The 18,204-nt window shown below is 40.4% G+C and overlaps 1 protein-coding gene across 1 annotated transcript in view; it reads right to left on the bottom strand.

Moving 5' to 3' along the window:
- FRMD3 (FERM domain containing 3) overlaps window positions 1-7,883 on the bottom strand; it is a 131,667-nt gene extending 123,784 nt beyond the window's left edge. The window contains exon 1 of the mRNA XM_054651981.2: window positions 7,551-7,883. Coding sequence (XP_054507956.1) covers window positions 7,551-7,649 — 99 coding nt within the window. The 5' untranslated portion in view covers window positions 7,650-7,883. The remainder of the gene's footprint in view (window positions 1-7,550) is intronic.
- Window positions 7,884-18,204: the final 10,321 nt, after the last annotated feature.

The raw sequence follows: 18,204 nt of genomic DNA, 5'->3' as shown, positions 1-18,204 counted from the left end.
AAGTTTCCAGAGGGGAAAATTTTCCTCTAAATATAACAGTACTAAATCATCAGTGTGTATTCTTCAGTAGCTCCCATAAGCAGCAAATATGATTCCTGCTCACACTTGCCTTACAACTGTTATAGAACAACACCTGTCTTGAAATTGTAAGCACACTGAAACGGCCAGAGGTGGTTATCAACACACCTCCACCAAAAACATGTTAGACCCTGAAAAGAGGAAAAGAAAAGCACTTTTAGGAATTGATTGCCTGCAGCTGGGAAAGATAACATAAACTGACAGTGGAGAAGTGAAAAAAGAAAAGTGTGATGTTGCTTGAAAAGTGTGATATTATTGTTGTTGTTATGATTATCATAATCATTATTATAATAATTATTATTATTTCATGCCAGAAAGAAGATTTAATATTAAATTGCTGAATTATTAATATTGTGTTTTCACTATCAGACAAGGAATTAAAAACACAGTGCAAAGAAGGAACAAAAATGTGACTTGTAAGGTCTAGAATGGGTCTGCTAGAAAACAAGGCTAGGGAGAAAAATGAGCAGTATTTAAGCAATCAAAAATAAAGGAACAGACAAGAAAACTAAGCTAAAGGAAGAACTATAAAGAGATATATTCCATATACAGCAGGGAAAGGCACGGCCAAAGTCGAATGCTGACAGCTTGACTTTAACAGGACAAGGCGAGAAGGATTATCTGGACATTATGAACATTGCCAACAGGTTGACATTATCCTCACTAGGGAATGGAGGGGAAGTGCAAAAAGAGAGAGAGAACGACAAGAAGATGGAGAGCCATTTCAGTATGTTTGATTTAGTAAGCCAAAATACTCAGAAGAACAAGAACCTGTGCTACAGAAAACAAGCATTTTATCACAGAGATAATTACTTTCCAGTCTTCCAAACCACCTGGTTGTTTTTGAGGAGGAAGAGAAAAATCAGCTGTCATTTTTCCCATTCTTTAACCTAAGTGTTTAGAACTTGAGTTTTTAATATAATATCTGTTACAGGGGACCGGTGAAAACCATTCTCTCTCTCACCTTGCCATAGGAAAGGCATTAATCTCTCCTTTTCTTAAAGCTCAAAGTTCAGGAGCATTGATACACACTGTAAAATAATTTTCGACCTCTACAGGAAATCCAAGCTAGAAAAATACAACCAAAACATAAAAATACATTACTTCCTTACAAATCAATTATTTTGGCTACTTAATTCTGCCATATTATTTCTTCTTGGCTGCCTCATCTATTCAATCTGTATCAGTGCACTGAAGATGTTTATATAGACTAGGGTGTATCAAGGTACAAGAAAACCTTGGAGTGAGGTGCAAAAAGCCCTTTCAGAACAAAAAAGTGCATGAAGTTCCTGCAAAGCATTCTGTATCTCACAGGAGCCACTTTTCTACACACAAGATCAAAATTATGATTTGCAGTTCACAGATATAAGCAGTGCTGCATTGTGCTTAAAGATTTTCCAATTGCCTTTTATTCTTACTTCAGCTCTACCTCTGCTGTTCAGCTAGTGTCCAAACATGCCTGACCATAATGAATGTAAAAATTTTTATGCAAAGCTAAAAGGAAAATGAAAGAAGGGTAAAAGTGAAAAGACTGTACTTTATATTAAGTTACTTATCACCTAAATTGTTTCTTTTTACTGAAACCAGCTTCATCTTAACCATGGATTGGGTAAGTCTTTAAGTACACATGCCTTTATTTACTAGCAATCAAAATATGAATTGCAATGTCAATCACAACAAAAAGTAAACAGGCAGTTAAAAATTAAAGGCAAGATCATGGTCTTAGGACAGGAAATTTTTAGATTTTGGTCATTAATCAGACAGCATGAGATTGTGGAGAAAAAAAAATTATCATTAATAAGCTTTAGCCAACAGTAAAGCTGTTCATCTGCAGTTTAGTATATGTTGGATAAAATCCTGTATAAACCAGCTTTGTGAGTATTTTCACTTAAAAAATAACAAGAGATAACAACAGAGTTTATGAATTGTTAGTAATATGGCAGTATTACACATGGGTATGCACCTTTTCTTTATCAGAGACAAGGAAACTAATGTTAAGCAAGTACCAAGTTTCAGGAACACATATTAAAATCTATCAACAGAATCAATTTCTTATTTTTTAATGAAAACTGCCAACACCCTAGTAATCTTCTAGTACCACACTCTATTCCTGTTTCCTTTTCAGAAAGTCTTGGAAGAAGCTAAGAGCACATCTTTAAGAATTATTAATGTATAAAAACAAAAACAAAAAACAAATTCCAACAAACAAACAGAATATAAATACATTGAAGCAACTTTAATCAAACACATGCAATTACAACAGCAATAGCTTTAACCCACAGGCTTAGCTTCATTAGAGAGTGTTCTCATGTACAACTCTCACCAAGAGTACCCCCTGTAACTGTACAATTAGAGGCTCAAACATGAAGACAGGAATACAAGCCCTAGTGAGCAGTTTCTAAAATGTGTCAACAGAGCACAGAGAATAATTCTTCCTAACCTGCATCTCCGCCCTTATCTCATCTTACTATTTTGAACCGCTGTAGTATCAATCCAGCAGCTCAAGGCGCTTGCTGGTTACGCTTCTGACATCGCTTACAGGATAAATATAAATTCACTAAATCTCCTGCCTTCTGTCTACATAATCCCTTAACCTCTCCCTTTCCACAGCTATGATTCGCTGCCTTTTTTACATCCCTGGCCTCTCCACTATTTGCATTCTGCCTTCCCTTTTCATGCTGCCTTCCCTTTCCCACTTATTTTTTTTTTAACTCATTGACATTCAGCATACCTTCACAGTGAGACTTGTGGTCACTGCTCTTTTACTCCACAGCCTGCTTCAGCATGTTGGTTTGGGTTTTACATTTTATTGAGGGATGGGAATTTTAAATAGTGTTATCTGGTTAGCAGATTTCTATTAAAATTAGCTTTTGCCTGTAAGACACAGACCAAGCAGATAATATTAATCAAGTAGACAACTTTTCAGTGATCAATGTGCTACAAAAAGAACTAGACAGAACAGTGTATGTCACATTTAAAAGAAAATTAGAAAAAAAAAAAAAAGAGTCAAGCAAATAAATTATTAGCTGAAGTACAGGCAGCAGTATTCAAACTGCACAGAAGCTGCTCCCAAAATTAGATTAGCAAAGCACAAGACCATTCTACACTATTGAACTACCAGCAGCAGAAGGAAGTGAGCTTTCTCAGATTTTATCACCTTCATTTTAAATTCTGCAAAAAAAGTTAAAAGGTCTAAGAACAGACCATGAGTAAATCAAAGCTTTATTCTGCTATATTTTCTCCCTGATTCCTAAATCAGTTTTAAAAATAACATTTTCTCCTTGTTCAAATCTGGACACACATAGAAATTCAAGTTTTTCTTTTAAGCAACAATCAAATTACTATTTAGATACAATTAAAAAAAACCCCAGTATTGTAGCCAAATGATATTTTTGGAAATATCAAAACAGATTTCTGTACAGGAAAGGTCATTCAAAGCAAAACCTGTGACATTTAAAAGGCCCCTTACAACACAATTTTACACATGTGCTGGGGCACAAGAAGACCCAGTCATGCAGTATTTCTACAAATAAACACACAGATAACAAAGTTCATCTTTCAATAATAAGCTCCAAATGAGAGGAAAAGCTTCAGTCATGCCAAACTTATCTCCGGTTGTACACAGCTGAACCTGAACATCTCAGAGTAAAGAAAACTTGAATTAAGGAGTGAGCAAGTGGCGCAGGTTAAACCAAGACTTGGTCTAGGCTATTGCTTCTAAAAGGGTAAATTGCTGCATTAAATTATTGCTTGAAGTCAGCCAAACTGGAAGTTTTTACCCATTTTGTCATTGAGTCAGAAGAGAAGTGTCTCAATAATACCTCCAGAAAGGAGGTGTTCTTGCTGCTCCAGACTCATTTCCAATAGTTTTGAAGACCTGCTTCCCCCACTGCCCTCTTTCAAACCTGGGTTCTGTGCTTTATCAGGCAGACTGCACAAGCAGGTCACCTCTTTCTCTTGCAAATGGAAACAGACAGTGGCCACTGGCCCTTCAGGCTGTTTTTCATAACCTCTCTATTTCAGCTGTGCCGCAGCCGCTTCACCGTACTGCTGCTATAAGACTGCCTGGCTACAGGTTACAGAGACAAACAAAAATCAAACAAACACAAAAACCTTCACATGGGAAAATAAACATCACCATAAGAATTAGTTAGGTGTTCCTCGGGTCCCAGCTCATTCTTGTGTCTGTCACCACTTCATTTGTTTTGCAGTCACAAAGTCTCTCAGATGAGGAGGACGGCACATTGAGTCTTGACCTTTGAGCTGCAAACCTAGCCTTGAGCAACTTGGTGACCTACATGGCAGCTGCACAACTCGATAACTAGTTGGCTGGAGTCTAAAAATGCATGATTCACTTCTGATTCTCTGATTCTCCCACTGCACCATATGCTGTCACTAGACTATTTGCTAAAAAAATGTAATTTCCAAAAGCAAACTTTATTAGCTTGGTCGCCTGATGAAGCACTACTTTGAAAGAACTTTAATTATAAAAGAAACATGTATTTTCTTTTCGTACCTAAACACTGAAATTTACAGAAGAAGGAAAAAAATACACACATGTGCATATGCAGCTTTTAAGTATATCTCGTCCCACTTATTTTTCCTAAAACAAACTCCCAGTGTTTTAGATGAGTAACATACAATTCTTGTTGTATATTTTGTAGGGCCAAAGATCTACAGTGCATCTAAAAATTAGCATACACCTCTGCCCAGAAGCGGTACCAGGTTCCTGTGATACTAATCTATGTGTACAAGCCAACTGCTGGAAAGATATACTTGAAAAAGTAGGGTTTGGTAAAACTTGATGTGCTAAACTGTATCAAATCATACCTTTACACCTCATCATCTAGACTAGCTACATATCTCCCCTCCCTTTTCCCTGAACAGCAAGAATTTCAGTCGTCACATTCCTTACTGCATCCTGTGTCCCTAGGAGACTCTGATGGCATTTCTCAGTGTTGTAGAATTAGGATTTCTTATCCTCTTAATGACCAAAACACAGCTGTCCAACATGTTCCAGCCAGCACAACCCTGGCATCTCTACTGTTAACCCAGCAGCACATCATCTGGGCTATTTTGTCCCAGTGAACATGCATCAATATGCACATATAGATCTAACAGGCAAGTGGGAGTTCCTCTGATTAAAAAAAAAAAAAAAAAAAAAAAAAAATTAGTATTGCTAAAGCTCCTAGCAAGTTTTGTCCACATTATGAAGTTCAAATACAGGTCTGACAAAGAGATTAAAGACAAAAAGTTGAGTGGTTTGGGATTCATTAATTCATTCTAGAAGGAATAAAGAGCTATGCACACGCAGAAGGATAAAGAAACAATCTGAGCTAGTCCCACATTTTAAATGCTTTTGTCAGTGTACAGACACAGGAAAACAAGTTCTGAATGAGATTATAACAGAATTCAATCTTCAGAATTATCCTTAGAAATCTAATAGTTAAAATATTTTCAACAGTGATTTTACTCTTGCCTGCAGAATGAGCCACAACAATGTAATACCATACAACTTGTTCTGAGCTCATTGCTTCACCTTGCATAATACAACACCTAAAGTGTTAAAGTAACTCTTTTTCTACCCTGTAGGCATTGAAGGGAATACTCTCAGCATATGTAAATCTATTGAGTACTTCAAGCCCAAAGAACTGTCATAACATCATCTCAGAATCTGACCTTAAATTTATGATTGTTTAAAGAGACTAATTTTTAAAGGTGCCAAATAAGTTATGCAAAGCTTCCATTAACTTCAAGAAAAGACTCTGAAGGCCATGCTGCTTCTTACTCAATAAATCTTATAACCATGCTCTTCATTAATGAGAGCACTAGAATGATACAAGTACAAAATGTTTTTGGTAATTTCCTGTTACTTCCAGGTCACACACCATTCAAGAGTAACTAGTAGGCAACCACGGACTGGCAGAGGAGTGTGTGTAGAGCAGCCCTGCAAAAAGGATCTGGGGGTGCTGGTGGGCAGCAGCTCAGGGTGAGCCAGCAGTGTGTGCCCGGGCAGCCAGGAGGGCAAACCCCATCCCGGGGTGCAGCAGACACAGCATCACCAGCTGGGATTGGGATCATCCCACTGGATCCAGCCCTGGTGCGCCTCACCCCGAGTCCTGTGTGCAGTGCTGGGCCCCACACTCTGAGAAGGGTGGGAAGAAGGTCCTGGGATGGTCCAGAGGAGGACAACAGAGCTGGTGGCAGGGCTGGAAGGCACATCCTGTGAGGAGGGGCTGAGGGCTCTGGGTCTGTCTGGTTTGAGGAGAAGGAGGCTCAGGGGGTGACCTCATTGCTCTGAGGAGATCTGGAGAGGGAATGCTGCTGTGTTCCTGGCATCCAGCAACATGGAATAGGAATGGCTCAAAGCTGCATCAGGGGAGGTTCAGACTAGATATCAGGAAACATTTCTTTAGCAAGAGCAGGCTTCCTGGAACTGATGCCTCAAACCTGCCATTGCCTTAAAAAGAGACACTTGGGCAATGCCCTCAGTAACAGGCTTTATGTTCTGTTATTCTGTGAACACTGTGGAAATTTCAGAGGGTAACTTGATTTTCATGCTTGCCGTTAAATCTGTAAGAATCTCTAAGTCTTCCAGAGTATAACCAGAGTTACAGTTCCTGTCAGAACACCTGAAATACCCCTGCTTTCAAGTATTACAAACATTGCTGGTACACCACAAAGGCACAGACTCTTCATCTATCCTTATTACTTGAAGGAATAAAAAGAGGGACTAAGTAATTAGGAAGAAGCACTACAGCGAAGTTGTTTTTTGTTGGGTTTTTTTTTCTCCCAACCACACAGCAACTACTATCACTGAAAAGCCTGCTCCAAGTTATCTTTTGTCTTAGATGAAGAGGAAGAGGGGGCAGAGCTTCATTTTGAACTCTGCCCGCTATCTCGGTAACGGCGGTTCCCGACACCGCACGCCGCCGGCCTTGCTTCCAAGGCAGGGCTTTCCCGGTGTCGGAGAGCGAGTCCTCCCGCAGTCGGCTCCGCAGCCCTGCCCTGCCGTCCGGGCGCCCCGTTACCGCCCCGCGGGACGGGGAAGTGGCCGCCGGCATTTCCCCCTTCGCCCGGGCCACCGCAGCCCAGAGCGCTGCTCTCGCCCGCGGGGACGCTGTGCCGGGAGTGCCGGAGCCCGAAGGATCCCGGGGCTCCGGCAGCGGCCGGGCGGGCTCCGCGCCGTGCAGTGCATCGCCGTGGCGCAGCACCGGGAGCTGGCCGTGCAGCCGCGGCTGCCGCCCCGCAGGTGCACGGAGCCCCCGCCGAGAACGGGGCGTACGGGGAGCGGAGCTCCCGCCGCGGCCGCGCCGAGCCGAGCCCAGCCCAGCCCAGCCCAGCCCAGCCCAGCCGACACGAGCCGAGCCCAGCCGAGCCGAGCCCAGCCGAGCCGCCGCCCGGGCCCAGAGACCCGCGAGCCGCCGCCCCCCGAGCCGCCCCGCGGCCGCCGCCCCTTTCCGCGCCGGCACCTGGATGTGGCAGGAGATCTCGGAGTCGTCCAGCAGCCGCACGGTGCATTTCATCTCCGCGCTCAGCGACCTGATGCTGGAGCTCCGGAACCGGATCATCCCGGCAGCCCGCCCGCCGCTGCCGCCCCGCAGGCAGCCGCAGGGGGCCAGCCTGCAGAGGCGCCCGGCCGACCACGGCAAGGCACGGCGCGGCACGGCACGGCGCTGCACGGCGCCACACGGCGCGGAGAGGCGCGGCGGCAGCGCCACCCCTCAGCCCCGCGGCGCTCCGCCGCCGCCCGCCATCCGCCCGCCCGCCGCGGCTCGGGCCGCCGCTGCGTCAGGATGCGCTCCGCTGGCCGGCCTCAGCATCCTCCTGCGCCCGCCCCCGGCACGGCATGGCACGGCACGGCACGGCCCGTGGGGGCACCTCTCCGCCCTCACCTGCTCCTCCCGCTTCTCCGCCCCACCGGTCCCGGCCGGGCTCCCTGCGCGGCTCCGTTTCTGTCGGACTGGGAGCGCCCAGGGGGAAATGGACGGCGCGATCGTTTGTCTTCGCCGCCACGGGCGTGCCTCGCCTGGTTTTGAGTTCACCTGGGCGATTGGTACTAGCGTGGGAATGTCCGATGCCCTGCAAACGGGGGACAACCCCCAGGCTGCCGGCGGGGAGTGGAGTCCCCAGGCTGGCTGGCCGCCCATGCCTCCGGCGTATCCCAACACAGCCCGAGGCAGGAGGAATACATATAGAGAGTCACATAAAGAAACCTCACCAAAGATGAGTGTACCCCAATGAAACAGAAGAAAATAGAATACAACTTACTGTAAGAGCGCAAGCCTTGGAAACTTATTTCCTCAGGGGGAAAAAAAAATTACCCATTAGGGAGCAGCAGTCATACCCCATTTGTTGTCTAAGTGGGAAAGAAAATAAAACATCCAGTGGTTTCACTATTATGTTCTGCATCACAAAAGGGTGTATACATTTGTGTAAAACCTTGCTGGCAGAAAGCAAGCACCAAACTTAACCAGCCTTGAAACAGGGATCAGCACTGTGTTAAAAAATTAGCACTTGCCTTTGAAATACGAAATGAAAAACAGCCAGGGCAAAATGTGACATGACTGGAAGTTTTTACAAATATAAAAGAAGAACTGACAATCACACAGAAGATGAATTTCAGTTATTATTGAAACAGTTGTCTGTGATTACCTCTAAATGTCCATATTTTGAAAATAGCTCCATGTGAGTGTGTTGTTCTTTAGAAAATCCCGTGTAAGAGTCTGAGTGCTGTTACTGCTGTAAGAGCTTCCTTTAGCTTTCTGCTGGACTGCTAACAGCAGGAAATACAAGCAACCACAAACAAATGTGAAATATATAATGCTCACTACCATCAGCTAATAAATATGCAGAGCCCTTTAATGTGGAACATAAAAGAAAAGCTATAAATATATGCTTCTCAGGAATGAAAAATGCTTTCAATTGCATAGAGAATAGTGAAGCAAACCAGTGAGTATTTAAAATAGATTATTCACCTCAGCAGCCACAGTCAGCCCACAAGTTATGGAAGAAGGTCCTTATCAGCTGAGACACCAGGTGTGGACACCTACTCATTAATAATATAATAACACTTTATGTCTTACATTCCTGCAACATGGGAACTCAATAGCAGGATTTAAGCCCACATGCAGATTGACTCTCCAGTGACACACATTTTCCTGCTTCTCATAGAGAAGAAATCTTCTCTTTCTAAGCCAAGTATTTTAGCTTTCCTTCAGTCTCTGCAGCACACTTTTCTCCACCCAAAAGGGGAATTACAAGAGAGAGCTGAGCCAATGTGAAGATTTAGAGAGCAGGTCATAGTCTATCATTGTCTGAAGGGGGGTTTTGCTTTACCTTCAGGACTACATGGAGAGGGATGAGCTTTCCAGGAGTTCTCAGAGTTACATCAGCAGTGATGACTACAACATGAAATCTGCACCCCCAAACAAGCATGAGCACAAGAAGTGTGAACTAGTCTGTACCAACAGCAGCATAGCTGCCTGAGAACAGAACTCAGCAGAATTTTATTTGCCTGTTGTAAAAACAGGTCACTCTTGTCTTTTTGTTCACTTCTATTTGCCTCTTTAATTTCTGATGCCATGTTGACCTGAGGTGCCTGAGAAATCTGTGAGACACAGAACCCATTTCTATGTTTCAGCTACCACAGCAATAGGTTTTATGACACAGAATGTGGCAGCCATCTAACAGGAAGACATCAGATAAATAAAACAATCAAAACCAAATACTCCACCCAAGAGAAAAAAAAATCAAAGAACAACCAAAAAAACCCAACCAAGAAATGAAAGTTATTTTTGATTGAAAACCAAACACTCTGCCCAGTTTCAACTTCACAAAGGAAATCCACCAGATGAATTTTGCATCATGTATTAGGACTACCTCCCCTTCCTTATTCAAAAAGAATTCTAGGCTTTTTTTTTCCTTACAAATAGAAGGCTCCCTAAGTTCTCTTAGTATCACAAACTATGCAGAAAAAACCCACAAACTTACCTCAAAACATATTACAGTGCACCCCCTTTTTCCAGATCTTGGAGGCCAAACAGTCCTTATATAGCTAGCATTTGGAAATGCTACCTGAAAAGTAGGAACTGACATTTAAAACACTATGGCAAATATAGGAAAACACAAAGCAACCCATAGATAAATTTAATTCAGTTACCAGAAAATACTGAGCTGATGGAGTATATAAAAAAATATGCTGCTTGAACTTGCAGAATACGCTTTTGACTCAGGGGAAGGTTATCAGCTACTGCTGTTAGACCATGTTATGTTATTGAGGTGTTTATTGAAGCTCTCAGCTGGCTTTGTACTGCAGACGTTGGAAGTTCTAGCGGGAGAGCTCAATACCAGGTAAAGCCAGCTGCAAGAACTGGATAGTGGTGTGTAGACACATGCTTGAAATGCATTTTAGATTCATCAGTCTCAGAACCACTCCATTCAATAGCCACATTCCCATTCTTTCTTCGCCTAACTGGTCACTGAATGACTTTGCTCTGATGAGTGCACGTGGGTGGCCTAAAGGACAGTAGCCTACTTACCTAGGAATTGCTGCCAGATACAATGTGGGACAGCAGGGAGCACTAATGAGCTTGAGTAGTATTTTGATATCTGGATGATTCTGCACGGAGTCAAATTACAGAATATAATTGTCAAGGATTTTCCCTTCAGTGGCTGATAGTAACAGCAACTTAAGCTCTTTCAATTAATGTTTATAATCTAACCAAATATATAGACATTTGATTTGGATTTGTTTGGGGTTTTTTCCAAATACTTGAAGATTAATCCATAAGTACAACAGCTATGGCTATAAACACTGCCTGCCATGGGTCAGACCTTGAGTTCCAGCATGGCTGGGCCAAGCACACAAATCACTGTCCCCAGAGGGGTCCTTCCCCAAGGCCTACACCTCCCCATTGCCTTGGCTATAGGTCCCTCACAGGGCACAGCAATTAGCCTTTGCTCAGAGATCATGGTGCCATAAGTAAACAGCCACTTTTTGTGAAGTCTGTGACCGTTTAGATTTTACTCAGTTCCCTTCTACAACAGTATTAGGAACTCCAACACTTAAATATTTCAGATGAAGAGAGATGGCTTCTCCAGAACATATCCTAAAGAATGGGAGGTGAGGGTTGAGCTAGCAATGAATCAAAAGTTCAGGGAGTAGATTCCTGTAGTCAGGAAAGTGTACCTTTGTGTGTCAAAGGCACAAAGGCACACACTGTATGATTGCAAAATAAATCCAGTAACTAAGCTGAAATTAGCAGTGAGGTAATTGAAGGGCTAGGCATACCAGGCAGCACGCAAAATATGAAAACAAGTAAGAGATTCCACACATATGGGATCTCTTTTGTTTCAGTCCTAAGTAGTTGTCTAAAAAAATCACTTCAGATCAAAAAACAATTGAAAAAAATAAAAACAAAAAACCAGTGAGTTTGCATCTTAAAATAAAATGTTTCTTACATGTAAATATTACACCAGTAACTTGAAAACTGTGTATAAAATATTAATGTGTATATTGAAAAAACCCTAAGAGTATTAAAATATACATAAATTACAAAGGAAAATATATTTAAATAGCAAAAGTTCTACTGTTCACTGGGGGCAGAGTTGAGTCAGAAGGTGAACCTTGAATTCACATAAGGTTTCTACTTTCTTTTGCATTACAAAATCAGTTTAAAAAATCATGTATTTGTTGCATGAATGAGAAAGCAACAAGATACATAAAATGCTACATTATTTGACAGCAGTATAAAAAGATTCAGGATTTTCATGCTTGTACTCTAAAGGGAGCTGTCAATCTTAAAGTCCACTAAAAAGTGCAGGGCTATCAGTGGTATATTTGCTCATAACTGCCCCAGTAAAAAAGACCTGGAGTGTTATTGAAATCTGCAGGACTGTATCACAACCTGCATGGCACGGATGGTCCTGTAGGCCTACACATTCCTTGGGTGCACTTGTGCATCCCAACCATGGCTTTCAGGGGGAGAAGCGATGAGTCAGAAGTAGGAATTTTCTTCCACTGCTTAAGTTTAGCAATCTCTATAAAGACTCAGAACAAAGTATGGGAAGAACATTACAGAACTCACTTTCAGTAGAGAATGATGGGTTGAATTTACAAACTTTTCAGCAAATTTCCTGCAGATGTCATCTGGAAGCTCAAACTCCAATCAGCAGTTGTCTGAGTTAAACTGGATTGCACAATACCACACTTGAAATTTGCTGATGGGAGCAAACTTTACATTGATTTTAATCTACATAGTACAACTACCAAAAAGGCAAATGTCAGCTTTTAGCCTTTGGTTTGAAGTGTACAAAGTCAGTGAGATGATCCTTGTGATTCACTGAGTCCTGGGACTTGCCAAGCTTTTCTTATCAGTAGGATCAAAATGTTTCTTTCATATGCTCTTCTCTTTTTAGGGAATGTATATCCAGTTATTCTATTCTAATTCTAATCCAGTGAGTCTAATATCCTTCTCTGGAAAACTACAGCAGGCAGTGTACTCTCTGTTTCCCATGCTGCATCTCCAAGAAGTGCTCTCAGGACCAAGTTTGCTCCCAAAAACTTCATTCACTACAGGTTCTCTCTAGCTGCTTTCACACAATCCATGCAGTCAGTATTCTTACAGGCTTGATAACAGCCCCAGAGAAACCCTGCAGCTACCACTGCCGGAAGATTTACGGGTTTTGCACGTGACACAACCAGGGGTTTCAGAGGTCTAGAGTCAATTCAGTACCCAGAAGAACCTGATTGTCTCATGTTGAATGCTGCCACATTCATATATCTCCTTAGTCTATGATGAATTTTTTAAAAAATTACCATACCAGTGATTTGGGAATCTGAAAAAAGGGCACTTTCTAACTCATGATCAAGCCACAAAGCACTGCTCCGTTCTCCTGACTGTATTTATGCACAGACAAATACAGCAATCTGATCAATGAAAAAGTTTGATTTTTTTAAGTAGGCAGAGATATATTTGCAGGTAGTGTTGATAATTGGAGAAAAGAGATATTGCCTATCTATAGCTTGAACAGTTCTTCCTTTTATAGAATTTGTCTAATTAAATTCTTTAGTAAGACTCCAATTCAAATGCAATCTAATGTTACAACAACCAACCACATTTTTTCAACATTATTATTGCAGGTAGGATTAAATTTGATCCTTCCTGTAACAATAGGAGTCATCATAAAATACATAAAAAACTACATTAGCATCAGTTACCTGGTGGCCAGTCCAGCAAAATATTCAGAGCCAGGCTTTGAAGAGCTCTCAGTATCCCAGAAGCCCTGCTTAAGAAGCACACAGAGAAACAGTCCCCACCACACACCTTTCTGTGTACCCTTTTATACTCTTCTTGTTACTGGGTGGAATTTGGATGATCATGGACGAAATTCTCTTGCAGTAACATCCTGTTTCCATGGCTGCTGCACGTGCACTTTGAAAGAGATCCAAGTGTGTAGACCAGTTTCAGCTGGTTTTATAGTTCCTTTTCCTCTTTTGGGGTTATTCTGACTTTTAATACTCCCATCATATGATTTGAATTTTACATCATTTATCTGAAGGGGCAGTTGTCTAACTCCAAATGTGTTTATAGCACTTTTCCACCCAGGAATAGCCCTCAAAATTGAGGTCCGTATGAGGATTCATATTTTACACCATGTCTAATTTGCATAAATCAAGGTAAAGTCCAGCAAAATAAAACTTCTGCTTTGCAAAATTATGTCAGGTTCCCAGTGCGTTTTGTGAAAAAAGTAAGTATTACAGGAAAAACATGTATGATATACAACATGTATTTCAAGTTTGCTCATCTTGTCAGCATCTAATCTGTATCCAGAATCTGTTATTAAAGTAATTAGCACCACGATTTTTAAATAATAATATGCAACAATATTCAGTTTCTGATACATCTCCCTCTATAGCTTCTGGCTTCTGTCATTAATTCCTTTCCAAATCAGTGTACAGACTGTAGCTTTTTATTGGTCTGGCTCTTTTAATTATGTAAAAGCTACTAATATGGACAGGATTTGAACTTGCAACAAACCTTGTTGTTAAACCTCCTTGCACATGAAGGACTCTGTGGCGTAAGATCTTAAGTGTGCTTGTAAGTGATCACAGAATGGAGGCTTGGCTACCCAGGGAAGAGGTGAGGACTAACTACATGGAAAAAATTCATCAGAGACACTAAGACAGCATACTTCAAAAGCCCTCAATAGAAAAAGCTCAGAAATAGTAATCTTATTACCTGCTTGCAGAAGCAGCATTTTAAGGTATATATTCTCCCTGACACTTTATAGAGCCAGCGGGTGGCTCCATCTTACTAATGCTTTAAGTGCTTCCAAAATTAATGGTTCTACATCAGTTCACACTGTTGGTATCATAAGTGATGTTGAAATATAGTATGGTATAACTGGTATAACTGCATAACTTTTCCATCCTGGGTCTTACGAGACAAGTACAAGATGAGAAGATAAAATAATTAACTTGTTGCAAAACCTGTACTTCCAGTGGAGGCCAGAATCTTTTAAAGCAACAAAATACTCCTGTAGAAGCAACTGTTATTCTCACATGGACTGGAATAGAAACAGTAAAACTCTTCCAGATGCTCTTTTCAGCTCTGCCTGATTCCTTTTTAAGGAGACTAAAGAAAAGAGTCTTTCTGTAACTCTGTGGTCTTTTTTATTTCCAGTTTTCCCCTACAGTAACACTGAAATTATTCCTGACTGCATGTGACTGTGATTTGCAAGCAGTAGCTGTGCACTACCTCTGCTAGCAGCCTTCCACACCTGGGCAGAAAAATCCATGTATTTTCCTGGCTGTGCTCTGAGTGTCAGACATAACTCCCTGCCTCTCACCGTCACTTTTGGGTCACACTGCTGCAGATCCAGTTGCTACTCTGGACTGAAACTATTGTAATGTTTTTGTAATTTTTTTAATGAAATTTTTTTAATGTAATTTTTTATACTCTCCACATGGCAGATAAATAAAATGTTATTTTATAAACTAAGTGTTTCAAAAAATTTTGCTTTTTTGAGTACTTCTCTGGAGTATTTATGCTAATCCACTGATTTTGGTCACATCACATGAAGAAATTTTTATGTGGTAAAACACTGGGATTTATTATACAAAATTGGTAGAACGTTCATGCAAACCTGAGTTGTTATTGAAAGATTTAAATATGATTACACCAATAAAATCAAGTCCATAAAATGAAAAAGTTTTCAAAATCTAAGGAACAGCCATGTAAAAAACCCAAGTAATTTTCCATTTCTTATCTACAGTAATTTTATCGAAAGTCAATCAGCTGGCCGTTATAAAAAAATCATAGTATTTCCTTTGCTGTTGTTAGGAAAATTTAAATCATTTAACAATAGCTTCTCTGTTTAGAGCTATATGTATTTAAACTTTAGATAAATGTTTTCATAGGCTTCTCTGTACAGAAATTAGTGAGTTGTAGTATGGTATGAAGAACTCCATTCCTCTTTTACCTATAACTAGGCTCAGAAGATTTTGTCATTCCTACAGCTTTGGAACCTAACTGAGAACAAATTTGTGTCACAAGCAACAATGAAAAGCTGCTCCCATCCCCTCTTACCTATTTATTTGTTTGTTTGTTTGTTTGTTTGTGTTTGTACTGCAAACTGGAAAAATAAGAAGAGCTATTTACAATGTTCCTTTTTATTTTGTGAACATCAGCTCTGAGTTTCAGTATTAAAAAAAGAGATGAGGTAATATATAAAAATACTTAATGTGATTTTAAAAACATTTAACAGCTTTAGTTTGATTTACTCACCCCAAATGTCTGAAACTTTGGTTCATTTACCAAATTGATGATTTTTTTTTCTCAGTATTGGCAAATTCTGGTGGGTGCAGAAAGCCATTATGCACTAAGTTCTCCTGAGCAAGAACTTCAGACAATGTATTGACTGACTTTGCATAGCATAGAACAAATTCTGAAAATTGTTGGTAATGTTCCAATCAACAAACCTGTAATTTGATGATTACTTACTTCACAATGAGGACTAACTCTGACCAACAGAATACCACAGTATAGTTTCTTTCAGCTACTCTCCTCAGAGTGAACCTATTGTATTAACACTCTCTGCCTTGGATTTGCTATCAATGCATATTCAGGATTTGATTTGAACCCCTAAATGACTCCATAAATTTGGGCCTTAGCTGCTTGAAGAAGTCTTACTCCTCTTAAGATTCAGGAAGCTCAGATTACTAATGTATCTGAGCCCTCACTTTTATAAGAAGCAGATGTCCATGATAATGGATGCTCCTGGAAAGCTTTAAGAGGCCTTTGCACTTTTACAGTAGTTCACCTTTTATATTGTGATAAGTTTCCATTAGAAATTATCATGGGAATGGTTTTTTTCTACTTTGAATTTGGCAATATTCTGAATACAACAGACATTTCCTAGTATCCACAGGAAGAAGATAGATACAGTGAAGGCAAACAGAAATAACTCCAGAAAAATGAAAGTCTCTCATTCATATTTCATGTTACCCTTTCTAAAATTAGGCAGCTAATTTAAGTAGAAGATGAAGTTTTACTGAATTCCATAAATTCAATATTAGTCAATTAGTCAAACCAGAAAAGCTCAGAAAGACACTGAAAATACTCCCAATAGCCATAAAATATACCACTTGCCATTTTAAAAAGTGTTTTATAATACAGTATCTGGAAAATTCTTTTGGGGCTGAGAAGTACTTGATGGGTTTTCTGGTAGGTAGTCTTGAGGTTTTTTGGCTTTTAATTCTAGAATGTTCATCCTTCACCATTATATTGTAATTTCACCTATTACTAAATAAAACAAATAAAACATCAGAAGACCTTTACATTCCATTGTCTCCTATTTCAGCTAAGTGAATGTACTCTGGAACTCATGACACCATACATGATTTTTTATACAGTTACATCAGAGATTCGGAATCAAGTTCTACATTCTGACAACATAAGAAATAAAAATAAATTTAAATTATAAGGAGAAAGCACCCATGCCACCTCCAGCAAAAGATCTTCAAAGAATAAGCATCAGGACAAATTTCCTAGGATGTATATATATCACTAAGTGATGAAGACTAATATGAAACTCTTCCATATTATTAAAGAAATAGTAAGTGTAAAAATATTTAATAGTTCTATGACTACAATAGAGTGAAAGGCAAATCCTCCCTCACATGAAAACAATCCACATATTTTATTGGATTTACATCTTAAGCACATCTTAAATGCTTAACTGATGCTGTTAAGTCAACCATTTGGCTGAGTTTTATCCAGTCATCTCTCCAGTTGACTAGACACATGAATTATATCTGCACAAATCAGATCAGCCACACAAGCAGAAAGTCTGAATGTAATTGCCTGCTTCACATTGCCTATAGGCCCTTGTGTTTGCACAATTCAATCAGCTTTCTCCAGATCTTGTTCTCCTTCCTGCAGCAGCATTGGCAGAGCACACTGCTGTCTGTACAGTCCATGCAAACTCTGCCAGTGCATGCTCATGTCATGTTTTCCTGGGATTTAGTAAAAGAGAACCCTTGGCACAACTTCCTGCACAAAAAGGATATAAAATAGCTATTAGATAACATCACACCAATCTAACATGCATTTTACCAAATCAAGGATACCAAAATTACCAAATTTTACCAAAATGCAAGGATATGAAGGATGGAAAGGTATCAAAGAGTGAAGCTTGTTAAAGCGGGTTACAACAAAAGACATTGAGCATGCACTGTAGGCAGGCTAGTAAGTTGCTCTTCATGTTAGCAAAATCTGAGGAATTATTGTGACAGACCAATTAAAAGTTCTAATTTTGGGAATGCAAGTAGTAATTGAGATGCTTCCAGGGTCAAAGTGACCGCTGGTATTTTTGAGCTTGTTCATTTGGATCTCCCAGGAACTCTCATCCAAATTAAGCATTTTCCCTGTCTCAGAATTGATAAGCCAACAAATGGAAAAGATGTATGCAAATTCATTTACTTTAGCACGATCATAACCTATTACAGCAAAATATGTACCCAGTCTCATGGCGCCTTAAAGAAATCATTGTAGTCTGTTAGTAATCTGAGAACTGGCCTGATTCAGTAATAGCTTAATAATGTTGAAGGTTCTGGTCTTC

The sequence above is a fragment of the Agelaius phoeniceus genome, chromosome Z (assembly GCF_051311805.1).
Source record: "Agelaius phoeniceus isolate bAgePho1 chromosome Z, bAgePho1.hap1, whole genome shotgun sequence".
In the NCBI taxonomy this organism is placed as follows: Eukaryota; Metazoa; Chordata; class Aves; order Passeriformes; family Icteridae; genus Agelaius; species Agelaius phoeniceus.
Note: the sequence above shows the minus strand (reverse complement) of the source record. Positions and strands in the feature narration are given on the sequence as shown.